This window comes from Vipera berus, assembly GCF_964194415.1.
Source record: "Vipera berus genome assembly, chromosome: 3".
NCBI classification, from domain to species: Eukaryota; Metazoa; Chordata; class Lepidosauria; order Squamata; family Viperidae; genus Vipera; species Vipera berus.
Genome location: NC_138204.1, coordinates 47,019,901 through 47,037,211, shown reverse-complemented (window position 1 = coordinate 47,037,211; position 17,311 = coordinate 47,019,901). Strand labels below are relative to the sequence as shown.

Sequence of the window (17,311 nt, the reverse complement as noted above, 5' to 3'; positions counted from 1 at the left end):
TTTAATATTCTTTCATTCTTTGCTCTTTCACTTTGATGACTATTAAAATATAGATTTTGTCTCTTTCTCCCCTCTCTGCCCCTCAGTTGTATTTGTTCCTGGCAGCACTTTCAGCTTAATGTACAATGCTGAATTCAGGGTGAGGGTAATATAACACCTGATCCAAGAATGTACTCATTTGACTGATTTTTATTGTCTCAAGCTTCACAAACCCAGGAAATGGGATGCTAATAGGCATGTCCCATGATTGAAGTATTAGAAGATGCATAAAAGTAAGATATTCTATGTCATCCTGGTCCTACTTGATTCTATAAAGGAAATGTATATTTTGCATGATGTGGCTTCCCTTTCTTAGCTTTGATGGTTTAGCCAACATGGGTAGGCCTTAAGTCTTAAATTAACAAGCGTTGTTGTTTTTTTTAGGAAGAGGAGGGTTATCAATATTCACCTGAAAATTCCTGTTCTTGCAGAGAACACCGCTTCTCTGGTGTTTGAAAAGAAAAATAATCACTAATATCACCCCTCATTACCAATGTATCTTAATGTGTTTTCCTTCTTAGGTTTTATTATGATACTAATGATTTCTTTCAAGATGAATGCTTTTCACAGTTTTGTTTGAAATTTGTTTTTCTTATATAAACTAGATATTCCAGTAACTATATTTATTTATTACAGTGAATTGAAAGAACAGAAAAAATATTTCTAATTGAACTAAGCAAAATTTAAATAGGGACAAAGATTTTGAAATATCTAGAAGCTTCTTTATGCTAAATTATAATAAAAAGGAAAGATCCTGGATTGTTTATTTAAACTTCCTTCTCTAAGTTTATAATGAAAGGTTTAAACGACAAACGGAGACTGCAATTATATTCTGATTGCCCATTAAAAGAAATAAAACTTACATAATCTAGTACTACTGTAGGCTGTTTCTGTTTAATTTGCTTATACACATCCTTGTGCTGGTATGCAGCATGGAGGCCTTTGCCAGTAACTTTTGAATTGCTGCTCAGAATTTTATAAAAGAAATGAAGAGTTGCCTTCCTTCACAATTCTGAATAAAATATATTTAATTTAATTTAATTTAATTTAATTTAATTATGGGACTTATATGCTGCCCTATCTCCCGAAGGACTCAGGGCGGCTAACAATAAAACAACAATAAAACAACAATAAAAACAATAAATACAAATATTAAAAAAGATTAAATTTACAAAGCCCCATTATTTACTAAAACCAATAAAATAAAGCAATATTAAAAACCCCGTCTTCAGTCCAGGTCGGCCAGTTGGAAAAGGTATGTTTTTAGGTCGCAACGAAAGGACCGGAGATCTGGGGCCATCCGAAGTTCTCGGGGGAGCTGATTCCAAAGGGCAGGCGCTCCAACAGAGAAGGCCCTCCCCCTGGGGGTCGCCAGCCGACATTGTCTGGCCAACGGCACCCTGAGGAGACCCTCTCTGTGTGAGCACACAGGGCGATGGGAAATCGTTCCTGGCAGCAGACGGTCCTGTAAATATCCCAGGCCTAAGCCATTTAGGGCTTTATAGGTAAGAACCAGCACCTTGAACCTCACCCGAAGGGTAACCGGCAACCAATGCAGCTCACGCAGGAGGGGTGTAATATGGGAGTATTGGGATGCTCCCATCACAACCCGCGCGGCCGCATTCTGCACCAGCTGAAGCCTCCGGGTGGTCTTCAAGGGCAGCCCCATGTAGAGAGTGTTGCACTAATCTATATGGGAGGTGACGAATGCAAGAGTGACCATACGTAAGACATCTCGGTCCAGATAGGGGCGCAACTGGTGCACCAGGCGAACCTGGGCAAATGCCCCCCTGGCCACGACTCCTAGATGATGTTCTAAATCGAGTCGTGCATCCAGGAGGAGGCCTAAGTTGCGCGCCCTATCAACGGGAGGCAACACCTCTCCCCCCATAACCAAAGATGGTAAATCTTGGACAATGCGAGATGCCGACACGTAGAGCCACTCGGTCTTGGCTGGGTTGAGCTGGAGCCTGTTCTTCCCCATCCAGATTCGTACATATCACCTGTGTTACTAACATTTGATTGAAATAGATCATATACTTGTCCAAAAATGGCTTAAAAAGCAGTGTTTTTGTCAGTCTGAAATAAGCTTAAATTGTAGAGTGCATAAAATCATAAATGCCAAGTTTATAAGTTCATTTTCATAAGAAATAGAAATGTAAGGCATTTTAACTTTTTTATTGTTTTTGGAAACCACATTAAGTAAACTTATATTGATGCACACATTAAAAGGCATAAAACAAGCCAAGTCCCAGGTAGTAAATAATGCCATTTTGTTAATTAAAAAGTAAGGCAATATTATTTGCAGTAATTTAAAGGTTATATATCTCCTACCTGATGGTAGGAGAGTAAAGAGATACTGTCCAGGGTGTGAGTCATCCCGGAGAATTTTCCTCACTCTTCCAAGGCAGCAAGCCCTGGTGATGTCATCCAGTGGTGTCAGGGGACAGCCCACAATGTCTTGTGCTGTGGTCACCACCCTCTGTAATGCTTTCCTATCCGCGGCTGTCAGACCAGAGATAGACTCCCAGAAATTTAAAGGAGGAAACTCTCTCCACACAGTCCTCCCCGATGTAAAGTGGGGCAGATTCCTCCTTTTTCCTCCAGAAGTCTAGCACCATCTCTTTCGTCTTGCCGATGTTCGGGTGCAAGTTGTTGCAACACCATATGGATAGTTTTTGTACCTCCCCCCTGTATGCTGCCTCATCCCCACCTGTAATAAGACCCACTACGGTAGTATCATCTGTGAACTTAATTATCACAGTAAATGGGTCGGATGATACACAGTCATATGTGTACAATGAGTACAGGTTAGGGGCTAAGCATGCAGCCCTGTGGCGAGCCGGTGCAAAACTTCAGGAGGGTGGATAAAGCAGACCCGACCCTCACTGTTTGTAAACGGTACCTGAGAAAGTCTTGAATCCAATCGCAGATGGAGGGGGAAAATTTCAAGTCAATCAGCTTTTTGAAGAGAGTGTCTAGTTTCTTCTTAAAATCCTCCAGTGATGGAACACCCACAATTTCTGACGGCAAGCTGTTCCAATGGTTAATTGTCCTCACTGTTAGCAAGTTTCTCCTTAATTCCAGGTTGCTTCTCTCTTTTGACAGTTTCCAACCATTGTTTCTTGTCCTGCCCTCTGGTGCTTTGGAGAACAATTTGGCCCCCTCTTCTTTGTGGCAGCCCCTCAAATACTGGAATGCTGCTATCATGTCACCCCTATTTCTTCTTTTCTTTAGACTAGCCAAACCCAAGTCCTGCAGCCGTTTTTCATATGTTTTAGTCTTGGGCCTTTGATCATCTTAGTTGCTCTTCTCTGAACTTTTTCCAAAGTCTCAACATCTTTTTTGTAGTATGGTGACCAAAATTGGTTTGCAGTATTCCAGGTGTGCTCTCACTAGGGCTTTATATTAGCCTAAAGAGGAAAGCAAGGAACTCTGTCTAAATAGAGCTCTAATAATGCACTTGTGCTTGGTAATTATTATTGCTCCTTGCTAGAAGATTTGTTTCAGTATTACAATTCCATTTGCACTAGAGTTTTTTCCTGCCAAGGATAGCCTTTCCCATGCTGACACAATTCCAATGTATTCAGATTATAATTCACAGAATCCTCAACATTGCCAAAGACTGGAGGTTATAGGCTTTGTAGTTTCAGAATATCTACAGGATGCCAAGTTTTGGAAGGCTGTTCTGAAGCACATATCCTGAAAAGTGTTTGTGCACAAGAAAACAGACATTTGAAATGAAACTAATTAACTTTTATTTACATTTGTTGTTGTTAGCTGCGAAGTCGTGTCCGACCCATCGCGACCCTATGGACAACATTCCTCCAGGCCTTCCTGTCCTCTACCATCTTATGGAGTCTATTTAAGCTCACGCCTACTGCTTCAGTGACTCCATCCAGCCACCTCATTCTCTGTCGTCCCCTTCTTCTATTGCCCTCGATCTTTCCCAGCATTAGGCTCTTCTCCAGTGAGTCCTTCCTTCTCATTAGGTGGCCAAAGTATTTGAATTTTAGCTTCAGGATCTGGCCTTCTAAAGAGCAGTCAGGATTGATCTCCTCTAGGACTGACTGGTTTGTTCGCCTTGCAGTCCAAGGGACTCGCAGGAGTCTTCTCCAGCACCATAGTTCAAAGGCCTCAATTCTTTGGCGCTCAGCCTTTCTTATGGTCCAACTTTCACTGCCATACATTGCAACTGGGAAGACCATAGCCTTGACTATACGCACTTTTGTTGACAGGGTGATGTCTCTGCTTTTTAGTGTGCTGTCTAGATTTGCCATGGCTTTCCTCCCAAGGAGCAAGCGTCTTTTAATTTCTTGACTACAGTCCCCATCTGCAGTGATCTTGGAGCCCAGGAAAATAAAATCTGTCACTACCTCCATTTCTTCCCCATCTATTTGCCAGGAATTGAGAGGGCCAGATGCCATGATCTTGGTTTTCTTAATGTTAAGTTTCAACCCAAGTTTTGCACTCTCCTTCTTCACCCGCAACAAGAGGCTCTTTAGTTCTTCTTCACTTTATTTACATAGATTTGGTAATTATTAAATTAATTAGTGCTCTTCTTACTATAGCTATGTTATTACAAATGCACAGAATAAATTACAAGAGCTTATATTTGAGATAATGTAATACCATCATTACCAAAGGCATAACAGAAAGTTTTGTACATACGAACTTAGATAGGCAGAGATTCAGTAACTAGGCTATTAATATAAATATGTTAGCTATGTTTTTCACTATTTCAGAGGTATAACTTATTTTAAAATATTCCATTCTCCATTCTGATAAGTTTGCAGTGTTTATTCTGGTAATATGTATGAGGCACTTTAGTTTAACATTGCTGAGGGGCCATTTTCTTACTCACTGATCACTTAAGATGAGATAAATTGTGTAAATTCATTTGATTAATTTAGTCCAACATCTTGTGATTAGAAATGGTTGAGCTGAAAGCTGGATATAATAGAAAAGGCAAGGTTTAAAAGAAGAGCAATTTGTCAGTTTCTGTCTCTCACTGACACAAAACTGTCACATTAGCAGTTAATAGTCTCACTCCAAAAGAGTAGTCCTGTATCCTTTTTTAAAAAAAAAAAAATCTAGGCTAGTAGATTTTACAACTATGCTACAGCATTTATAGTTCTGTGGAACAGTTGTATTTTACATAGAATTCATTTTTTATGAAGTCGCCTGATAATTCATTTCATGGAACTGTCCCCTGTTTTAATAGAATCTTTGGGAGCAATTCTGAATCTATTTAGCCTCATTTATGTTTCATGAGATCTGAATAAATTCAACTTTATGATCATCTCTCTCCCCACCACCACCTTTTTGGAAGGAAAGGGTGGTGGTATTATTCCTTCACTAGCATTTCATTGCAATTGAAATTGTCCTTGTCTGCAGTTTTATTTGCTTTTGGTTCTCTTTTCTCAGGAACCATTCTTTTCTCTCTTTCTCTCTCTGGGGTTGAATAGTAGGCAAAACAGTGACTTTGATTAGCTGCTTTTCTTTTGTTAGCTCCCACTTCTCCTCATTCAGGAGTTTATGATCTTTCTGCTTGTTTTTTTTTCTGTTGTGATGCACTGGTTACTTCAGCAACATGCCGTGGCTCCAAAATCTGTTTCCAGAGCTCAGCATTCTACACTTATTTTAAGTATAAAATTGTGCATTACTTTGCTCTCATTGCATTAAATTTCATTTGACATTTTGCTCCTGCCATTTAGTTTTTTTTTAAAGACCAAACCTGATCAAACGTAGACTGTTATACTAAATGTTTCCAATATTTTTGTTTGTAACTTGTGAATTGCATTTCTTTTGCCAGATTAATTTCATAAATTGTGAGTACACTTTTTAATTGGAATAGCAAGTCATTTTATCTATAAAACAATTTGAATGGGAAAGCAAGTGACAAAAATTAGGCACTTAGCTAGTTGCTCTTACTTTACAGTTGACTGCTGTAACTGTCACAGAAAGGAGAGTTAATTTGTATCTAGCTCACCTTCCTGAAAGTCTGACTTGTTTACATATTCAGATTTGTTTGTATGTTTATAAACATTGTCAACATATGAAATGGTTTTGGGATACAGAACTCTCATCCCACAGACAAATATCAAAATTCCCTAGGCTATCCTACCTTATCACAAATAGATGATTATTTTTTTTGCTTGATGTGTGCCAACCTGTAATAACTGCCAAGCTATTGCAATTTTCAGTTGGTTTTTCTGATTGGCTGATTATGGGCCATCTAATTGATGACAATTCTTAGTGACCACAGAGATAGACGTTCAGAATTATCCGTTCTCAACTGAGACCTTCAGATCTTCCAGTGAAGATCAATTGAATCCATCCACCTTACTGCTGGCCGCCTTCTCTTTCCTTCCTTTGATTTGTATTTCTTTCATTTGATTTGTACTCCTTTCCCGGAAGGATTTGCATGCATTTCTTTTTCTTGGAATTATTTATTTCAGATAACTTGGTTCTCTCAAAAAAGATAATTTGACTTTTGATCTTCAGTATAGTTTTATAAAACATTTTTATGGTTTATCTTTAAAGTCATTCTGTACATAGAGTCTGTTAATTCTCCTTGAATCCCTTCAGTTTTCACTAATTTTTTTAATTGAAATCACTCATTGTCTTCCTTTTGCATAAACAGTTCTACAATCTTAAATACATAAACAGAGACAGAAATTAAACATTGTGGATTGTTTTAGCTGATTTATTTTACCTAAGTAATTTATTATTTGATTTCATTTTGAGACACTTTTAAGAAATTTGTATCTTATCTTTTTCTTTTGACATACTCTGTTTAGCTTATAGCTTTGTTTTTAAATACTGCTTATTGAAATGTTGATTTTGATAGAATTAAAACATTTTTGTCTGAATATAATTACTATTGAGCCATATATATATATAACAGTAATCTCTCAGCCCAAGGAAATTAAACCCTTTCAAAATCAAGCAGGTATGCTTAAAATTTAAACATGGCCTTGAATTAATTCTGAAAGGATAACTATATTAGGCAGCAGGAATAAAAACAGAAACAAAACAAATTCCTTGGCATTAGGGAAAGGAAATTCTTATCTCTAACGGCTCTCTTATAAGACTTTAAGAAAGACATAAATTATAATAATTCCAAATTGATTTTAGTCATCATTCCTATACTTAAATTTGGGAAATGTTGGAAAACATTGTGTGCTTCATTTTCTCTGCAGTTTAAACTATTTGATGTAACTAATTTATTGCTAGAGAAGCTTAATAGATTTTTTCTTACAATAATTCTTCACCACATTCCTGCTGTAAAAGCCAGTATTATGAGTATTTTATTTTATTTATAAATGTATATATGTGTGTATGTGTATATGTGTGTATGTATATATAGAATACACACACACACACACACACACACACACACACACACACACACAAACACAGAGACATACATTTCTTACAGTACAGATGGTCTTCTTCCACAATTTCACTTGCTGCTGCTTCACGTATTCACAGTTGGTAAATGCAGATCAAACTTCAGTTAAGACTTTTGCAAAACTGATTTTTAATTTGTGATTCCCTTTGGAGGAAGTATTCTTTTGCAGATGTTATAGGTGTCAAAAATTGCAGTTAGGCTTTTCCACACGTACATTTTGGCTATCCATGGTTGTTAGATTGGAACAGGCACACTGCAAAGAAAAGAGCCACCACTGATATACAGTATTCTCAAGAAGCTAACAATCAGCATCAGGAATAAAAAAAAATAAAGTAATGAAACAAATCAAAATGCTACAAGTACAGGAGTGTCTCACAGTGGCAGAATCAGAGAGTAGGGTTTTTTTAGGTGCCTGGGAAAATAAAAGGTTCCCTTTTCTTGGCATCTAAAAGACAGATGATTTGACTGTTGAGAGAACCTCCTCTTCCAAACATTGAATGCCTCAAGCAAGAAGGAGCATTTCCTCAGGGTGCTCTAGAAAATTCAGGAAGCAAAGGACTGAGGAAGGGCTCCTGAAAGAGAGACTGCATGTTGATAAGGTTTGTGGGAGAGCAAGTAGTTCCTTAACGCCAAACATTGACCCTATTTTCTTGTCCACTAAAGCAGGGAGAAGGACAGATGAGTTTTGTAAAGCTTAAAATATTCTTAAAATTTTATTAAAATATTCCAGGTGGTGGCAAAACAGACAAGCTTATGTTACCTAATTTTAGAACTAAGAGGCTTTCTCTTTCTTTCAGTGTAATTTTTAAAAACCTTTCTTATACTTATTAGTGATCTTCAGCTGCTCTGGATCAGAGTCACTTTCTTCCATGCAGGACTATATTACTGGCCTACCTAGCATTTGTTTTTTGAAGAAATATTCTTCCTTACCATGTTACATAGAGCCATTCTTGATTCAATGCCTGCTGTATGAAATGATCTCTTTTATAGAGATCAAATGGATTCACAATGTGGACAAGAATTAAAAGCCTTATTTGTTCAAGTATATACATTTCATTATTAGCCACCCTATTTTTTTAAATACAGTACTATTTGGTTTTGAATTGTAATTATATTGTATTATATTGCTGGATTTTTGTTTTTGAATGATTCCATTTGAAAATTGCTTTGGGAGTAATTCTAAACAAACAATCATTTCAGGGTCAGACAACCTCTGGAATGCAACAGTTTGACATTTTTTAGGTTTCTTAGATACCCTTGAAGGTGTTATTAACATACTTTGATACCTTTGATTCTTCCTCAGTACTTATTATTTCAGTGAATTAATTCTCCTTTAATCATGAAGCTGATATAGATTGATAGGTTATTATTCTGTGGTCACTGTTGCTTAGGATATATTTTTACGATTACCTTCAGTAGTTGAAGGCTATTATGCCCAGTGAAGTTAGTTCACAGATAAAATATGTCTGGAATCTTTACAAAAGAATTTATATTCCTTTTTTCATTTTGAGTTTTGAATGCAATGTAAATTGCATTCAAAATAAATAAAATAAACAGTAAATTTAAAAAATGGTGCCTTCTAAGTATTTAATGTTGTCTGTAGAATTCATTATGGAATGTAACAAGTGTGAGTCTGTCTAAAACATTGATTCTGTGATTCATCAAGTAGCAAATGGCAGTGGGTCTTACACAGTATCAGTTCAATATAGCAGTATTCTAAATCATTCTTTTCCTCCTTTATCTGTTGGAAGTGTGTGGAGAAGGAAAGGGCAGTGCAGAAGATGAAGGCGAGGCTCAGGCTGGCTGGATTGAGGGAGCAGCCATCCTCTTCTCAGTTATTATTGTGGTGTTGGTCACAGCCTTCAATGACTGGAGCAAAGAGAAACAATTCCGGGGTCTGCAGAGTCGCATCGAGCAGGAGCAGAAGTTTACTGTCATCCGTAAGGGACAAGTGATCCAAATTCCTGTAGCTGAGATTGTGGTTGGGGACATTGCTCAAATCAAATATGGTGAGTAACTATAAACTTTCCAGAATATTTTTGTCATGTATTGAAATTATCACTGTGATTACAGTTATCACTGTCTGATTAAAACCAAAGGGACATACAAATATTAGGACATAGATGGTGCTTCTAGGTTTTTCAGTTATCATTCACAAACCATGTGAATTATCTTTGCCAGTCATAGAAATATCTCATGCTCATCCAAGGTCTTTGCTTCCTACTCTGAAGAAGTATTATCATGACAGGGATGATCCCGTACAACATATGTGAGTCAAGATACCATGTATGTTATCTACATCAAGAAATTGCTGTGATCCTATTTTCTTTCCTTCTGCACTCCTAAGCCCAGAAAGGCAGCTTCAGTCCTTATTTCCTCAATTTTCTGCTGCTGTTCTACACTTAACTAAAATGGGATAAAAAGATCAGCAGTGTAGTTCATCTGCAGCTTAATGAAAACACCATTATTCCAAGATGCACCATGCTAACCTTCCAGCATAATCCTCGTTCAGGAAATGTAAGAAGTGCAGAGTTTAATTTTCTGGAACAGGCACATGGGTTCAGCATCAGGATGTACCATAATGCCCCTTGGGGAAAAGCCTAGGAGGTGCAGAAAAAAATATTTTTAAAAAACATTTTTAATTGTTGTTTTTTTAAAGAATGGTTCACATGAACCAAAGTCAACCAGTTTTATAATAGTCTTGGGCCTAGTGAATGTATGGTCTCTTGTGAAAAAAAGATTGGTTAGCCGTCATATTGAAGAATTGACACATAGGAAAGAATAAAAGCAGGAAAGCAGATGTACAAACTTTTCACTTTGGAGAATCTTATAGTTCTTGTTCAAATAAAACCTGTAGGGAAAAAAATCAACATTGAATATGATTTTATTAATTACATGACTGTGTCCTGATGATTACCCTCTTTCAAAGCCTTCATAATATATTTGCTTATCTGAATTTCCTTATTTGTTTGTGGAATTGCAATTATGTCCCACAGCTGACGGGTGAATGAATTGCCCTCAGTTCCTAATGGAATTTTTATGTGCAAAGGAAATAATGCTTAGCAGGAACACAGCCTGTGGAAACTCAATTTATCTCTCTTTCTCAGTGCAATTGGAATTAAACTTCATTCTCCCCCCCCCCCCAAAGCAAACTAGTAGAGTACAGGCAGGAAAAATGTGTTCCTATTAAGCTGAGTTCAGCAAAATTGATGGTGTCTAATACATTCCATTTCCAGTAATAGCTACATGCCCATCTCTGTCACCAGTTAAGTTTTTTTTTTAAAAAAAAGTTACAGAAGTTAAGCTGGCTTTGGTTTGATAGATTTTTTTTTTGAGCCTTGATTTCGTGGAGAAAACTTGGGTGATATGTTGTTTTTCTGACTTTTTAGGGGACCTGTTGCCAGCAGATGGCATTTTGATCCAAGGAAATGATTTGAAAATTGATGAGAGCTCTCTGACTGGGGAATCTGACCAAGTGAAGAAATCTTTGGATAAAGACCCTATGTTGCTTTCTGGTAAGTCTCTCAGGTTGCAGGAAGTTGAATTTAATTTATTGTACAGGTCTCTGAGCCTTTTGGCATCTAGGTGTAAATATGCTGTTAATTGCCTTTATGAAAATGCCAAGAGTTGTGTAGTAAAGAAGCTGTTTTGTAGTTCTCTACAATAAGCTAGAGAAGATTTTCCACATGCTTATTTTTGGAAATATTCAACATTTATTCTGTTTTTTACAGGGATCTTTGAACCACTTCATGCACAAGCTTCACTTATCTGGTCCATTCTTTTTGCATATGAAGCTGTAGTATAACATATACTATACTGAATACTTGATTCTCTTTAACATCACTGAACTCCTACTTCTTGGAGAAATAGCACAACAAAATTCAAGAATGCTTTAGTAAAAACATTAGTCTTATCCAATTCTTTTTTTTTTAATTTTTATTAAGTTTATTGTTTAAAAACATTGGACACAGTACCAGCAGGCTGACAAACCTTCTTGTCTACAATGTTCAAATATATATATATATATATACATGTATATATGTACATCAAAGATACACTTAAATACACTTTAAGTTACAAATCAGTAAAATAACAGAATATTTAAGACAATGAGCTAGTCTGTAAAACCTATTAGAGACCTTTCTTTTTATCCCTCCAAAGATACAATTTGTTCCAAATTCTATAATAGTCTGATTGATCTTTATTCTTTAGTTCCAAAGTTAGTTTGTCCATTTCTGCGCAATCCCAAATTTTCCTAATAACCTCTTTTTCTCCTGGGATCTCATTCTTTTTCCATTTTTGCGCAAATGACATTCCAGCTGCTGTGATAATATGGATCGTTAAATATAGCACATCTTTAGGATACTTCTCTTTCGTAATTCCCAACAAGAAAAATTCTGGACTAAACTCAATATCTTGTTTTAATATTTCTTTCAGCCAAGTCCAAATCATTCTCCAAAATTTTTGTGTTTTACTGCAAGACCACCACGTATGGAAGTATGTGCCTATCTCTTCAGAGCACTTCCAACATTTGGGAGATGCTGTTGTGTACATTTTTGCTAGACGGGCTGGGGGAAGATGCCATCGATAAAACATTTTAAATAAATTTTCTTTATACGATGAGGCCAGTGTTATCCTTTTATTTCTGTCCCAAATTGTTTGCCAAGTACCTAAATCAATGTTATGTCCTAAATTGTTAGCCCAAATCAACATGGGATCTTTCACTTGCTCTTCAAACAGCTTATATCCCAAAAGCAATTTATATAAATTCTTTATTTGTTTGGAGTCTGGGCCCAATAATATTTTGTCCAATGCTGTTTCAGAGGTATATATCCCCCATTCTTTTTTATCCTTCCTAAATCTTGATTGGATTTGTAAGTAGGCCCACCAATCGAGTTTTATACCTTGTAATTCTAGTTCATTCCTAAGTTTCAATTCCCCCTCCTCATTCAGAATATCCTTGTATGAAATTATGTTACCCAAATCAAATAGATTTGGGTAAACAATCGCTTCAAGGGTGGATAGCCAGACCGGTACTTTAGTGTAATTATGAGATCTAATTTTTTCCCAGGTATTAAGTAACGCTTGCCTGATCCGATGTTTTTGAAAATGTGAGAAGAGACCTTGTTTTTCCGTCCATAGGAAAGCATGCCAGCCATATTGCAAATCATGACCCTCTAAAGTTAATAGTCTTCTATTTCTCAAAATTACCCATTCTCTAATCCAACTCAGAGCCGCGGCGTGGTAATATAATTCCCAGTCTGGCAATCCAAAACCCCCATTTTCCTTCGTGTCCTGTAAATATTTCAATTTAATTCTTGGTTTTTTCCCCTGCCAGACAAAATTTAATGAGTCTTATCCAATTCTTATGGGCCAATGAGATTCAGCATTTCATACTTCTTCAAAAAATGAAAATGATTCAGTGTATATCATTGTACCGTATTTTCCGGCGTATAAGACGACTGGGCGTATAAGACGACCCCCTACATTTCCTGTTAAATTATAGCAGACATGTCAAACACAAGGCCCGGGGGCCAGATCCGGCCCGCGAACTGGTTTCATGCGGCCCGCGAAGCCATCCTGGAAACAGTGAGGGAACGGCCCCCACTGCCTTGGCCCTGGCCCAGAGACCCTCCTTCTGCCAGAGACCCTCAGATCTGTCTCACTCCTGCCCAGGCCCCCATAGGCACCCTTGATGCGAACGATGTAGAGCTGGCCATGCCCACCCAGTAGGCCATACACACTAGCCACGCCCACCCAGTAGGCCAAACCCACCCAGGCCACACACCCCCCCCTGAGGGCAACCGCAATGCTGATGTGGCCCTCAATGAAATTGAGTTTGACACCCCTGAATTATAGGGTTTGGGCTATACTCGCCGTATAAGACTACCCCTCTTCCAACGCACACCAAATAAAAATTAAAAAACATCAGATTTGATTTTAACATGGTAATTTTAATTCAAATGCTTATGACATGCAGGTACTTAGTAGGAAAACTGTCACTTATAAACATAAGGCTGTTTGTCATCAAACATGTAAACATAAAACAGTGCAACTGGATTAAACTTAATAATAATAATAATAATAATAATAATAATAATAATAATAATAATAATAATAATAATAATAATAATAATAATAATAATAATAATAAGAAGAAGAAGAAGAAGAAGAAGAAGAAGAAGAAGAAGAAGAAGAAGAAGAAGAAGAAGGGGACCTTGGAGGTCATCTAGTCCAACCCCCTGCTAAGGCAGGAAACCCTATACCATTTCAGACAAATGGCTGTCCAGTCTCTTCTTAAAAACTTCCAGTGTTGGAGCATTCACCACTTCTGGAGGCAGGTTGTTCCACTGGTTAATTGTTCTAACTGTCAGGAAGTTTCTCCTTAGTTCTAGGTTGCTTCTCTCCTTGACTAGTTTCCATCCATTGCTTCTTGTCCTGCTTTCAGGTGCTTTGGAGAATAGCTTGGTTCCCTCTTCTTTGTGGCAGACCCTGAGATATTGGATCACTGCTATCATGTCACCCCTCACCCTTCTCTTCGTTAAACTACACATACCCATTTCCAGCAACCGTTCCCTATTTTCCTAATTCACTTTTTCACTTTTCCTAATTCACTCTAAAGCTTTCCCTGCGCAGATCCTTAAGTAACACCAGCTGCCTGCAATTAGTGCAGGTTCGCATCCCACCAGGCTCAAGGTTGACTCAGCCTTCCATCCTTCCGAGGTAGGTAAAATGAGGACCCAGATTGTTGGGGGCAATAAGCTGACTTTGTAATAATGCTGCTTGGGGGGGGGGGGAAGCCCTAATAAGCAGGCATATACATAGAATGAAGGATATTGCTAAGCACATTGATTTGTGCTTTAAATTGTAAGCCGCCCTGAGTCTTTGGAGAAGGGCGGGATATAAATAGGATTTTTTAAAAAAAAGACCAAATGGGAGATCCGCTCCAGGTTTTCCAGCCAGCCCGCCCAGTTCCTGAGTCAAATGTATCCTTAGAGCTAAGCAGCTGCTCTGACTGCTGCATTCCCCACTTGCCTTTCAAGTTGGGATAGACTACAGCTGCTCTTCAACTTTAGAAGGAAAGACGCCCAGACCCCAGCCTGTAAAAAATCACAGACTGCAGCTTCTTCTCCAATTGGTCCCGCTTTCCCTGCGCAGACTAAATGGGAGATCCGCTCCAGGTTTTCCAGCCAGCCCTGTCCCTAAAGTTTCAGCACCCGGTGTATAAGACGACCCCTGACTTTTGAGAAGATTTTCATGGGTTAAAAAGTCTTATACGTCGGAAAATATGGTATATACTCTCTTGCACGATTATGTGCACTATGAATATTTAAGCTAGCACAAACAGGAACTTCATGTATGCCCATACATTGATTTGAATAAGTGATCTAAAAATTGAATTTCATCTCCCAGATATATCCACATCTTTAGGTTATATTTTGAAATTAATTGTATAGTTTATCCAGTGCCTCTTTTTTTCCTTCACCTGTTCTTATTAGGCACTCATGTAATGGAGGGCTCTGGTCGAATGCTGGTGGCTGCTGTGGGTATCAACTCACAGACTGGAATAATTTTTACTCTCCTGGGTGCCGGAGAAGGGGACGAGGAAAAAAAGGCCAAGAAAGGTAAGATTCGTAAGCCATTCTTTATGTTGGTAGCATGGAGTTCCTTAGTGGACTGACATTGGAAGTTTTTGAGTTTTATAAGGAAAAAAACCCCTGAAGGTTCAAGCATCTTATTGTAAACTCAACATGTAATCAGTACAGTGCATGCCAGAAATTAGAGGGTCAACGATCATGCTGACAGATCAGCTGTAGCTCAGTAATGCCAAGAAATGGGGACAGATTGCTATCTAAAAGTTGGTTTTGGAAACAATATGCAGGTTTTCTCTATTGAGTCATCATCTTCATCAAGCAAACATGAATTTTGGAAAAGGCAAGGGGAAATAACAGTTGTGTCAAGTACAACCTGCACTTTTCCAACCTACCTCCTCCCCCCCCCAAAAATCTTTCTTTTTAGCATTGAGTCTGTTTTCTATGACAAGTGAGCATATTCAGTTGACATAAAGTTGTTTACTTCTCTGCTACCATTTAAAGGTACCTTTTTTGTTTGTATTGGTTTTGTGAAATCCTGTTGATACCTCTTTTACGTTGATATGTTTTTGTCTACCTACAAATAGGCACTTGGTAGAAACAGGGTTGCTCTTAACATCTGTGACCCTTCAAGTGTAATTTGCTCACTATGGACACACCAAAGAACCATAGGTTTCCCATCCCAGAATAGAATTATTAAGACCATACGTGAGGTCAATTGATTATGTAACCATTATCGTATTATAGCTCTGCACGTCAAGTTACTTGGGATCAAACAGTGGTATAGAGGACTATTGCTTTTGTCTCTTGCTTGGATGGGCTTCCCTGAAGTTTCTGGTAACATGTTTTTGATGGTGTGTAAATCTTTAGTAGAACTCTTTGTATGTACTTTCACTTTTAAAAATAAAGTTGATGTATCATGAGAATGATAAAATTCCTTATCCAAAAGATTGTACATTCAAAAGATAATTACACATTTCTCTAGGTTATTGTTTAAATCGGGACTCTTGAAACATTTACTTAAGAAGATGTATCTTGTGGGGAAATTCTATTATATTCTCCCTCAACCTACTAGCATTGATTTTGGCCAGTGTGGGGTGGTTTCCATGGCCCATATGACTATATTTTTTACTAAAAGATGAATCATTACTGCACCACTACTTAATACAAACATATTCATATTTTGAGCAATCCCCTTAAATGTGTCGTTCATATTTTCATATTGTGAAATAAGCTTATGCTGAGTAACAATGACTGGAGATGGTAAATATGACCAGTGTATGTGTTTATCACAAAATAATTAAACCCAAACAATTTTAACAGCCTATACTAGATGACTTGGCCTCTGTTAATTCACAAAGCATTGTGCACAGTAGCTTTAGTTTCCAAATAAGGCTTTGAAGCTTTTTCACTTTCAACTGAAGACAAAGTAACCAGAACTTTGGTATGTGATTTATGAAAACAGAAGCCTGCTTGCTGGTCTGATTTGCTCATAACATAAGAGGCATTTGAGTTTTAATTTCATCTTGGCCAGCCAAGGATGTGCAAAAAGTGACATGCTGTTCACTTCTCCAACATCACCCCACTGAAACAGTGTTAAAGGACAGGACTTAATGAGGCTAAGACTGAGGAAGGATGGCGGTGCAGTTTTGCTAGTAGCCAGATAAGGTCATTCTATCTATCCCTGTAAGCAGAAATTGCTTCTTTTCCCTATTTTTAGTTTAATGCACAAATGAGAGAAATGGAAAATATTTAGGCTTTAGCTGCTCCTTTATCTTTTCCTTTTGGGGTGAGTGAAGATTCACAGCTGCCATCCAAGACTCTGTAACCTAGACCTCAGCAGAAATAGGGGTGATATGTTATCCTTGAGGCCAAAGAATAAATCTGCAGGCAGAAAATTCAGAATATTAATAATAAATGAGTATTTTCTTGAAGTCCCCTGCCTTTCCTTTTGATGTGGATTGAAATAGAGAATTCATCATGACAGCAACAGGGAGCATGATGTTCAAGGGAGTAGATCCCTATCTTTCTATTCCCCTACTCCACATGGCTCCACAAAGCTAGGTATATCTTGCTCCTGTCAGATTTCGGGAACTATATGAGTATATAGATGTTCTACTGTTAAGCTCAGTGTGCTAATTGATGTTCTACCCTTAAAAAAAAAAGCTGGTGCTGTGTGGTAGAAGGGGTACTTCTATGCTTAAACTACCACCATTTTCCGATTTTAGGTTTTTAACAATACATGAACTTATATGGCTATGAC

At 37.7% G+C, this 17,311-nt stretch overlaps 1 protein-coding gene across 2 annotated transcripts in view; it reads left to right on the top strand.

The window, feature by feature from the left end:
* ATP2B4 (ATPase plasma membrane Ca2+ transporting 4) overlaps window positions 1–17,311 on the top strand; it is a 169,951-nt gene that overhangs the window by 101,266 nt on the left and 51,374 nt on the right. For both annotated transcript variants that reach the window (XM_081324499.1, XM_081324500.1), the window contains exons 4-6: window positions 9,208–9,465; window positions 10,846–10,971; window positions 14,956–15,081. In XM_081324499.1, the coding sequence (XP_081180625.1) occupies window positions 9,208–9,465; window positions 10,846–10,971; window positions 14,956–15,081 (510 nt within the window). The remainder of the gene's footprint in view (window positions 1–9,207; window positions 9,466–10,845; window positions 10,972–14,955; window positions 15,082–17,311) is intronic.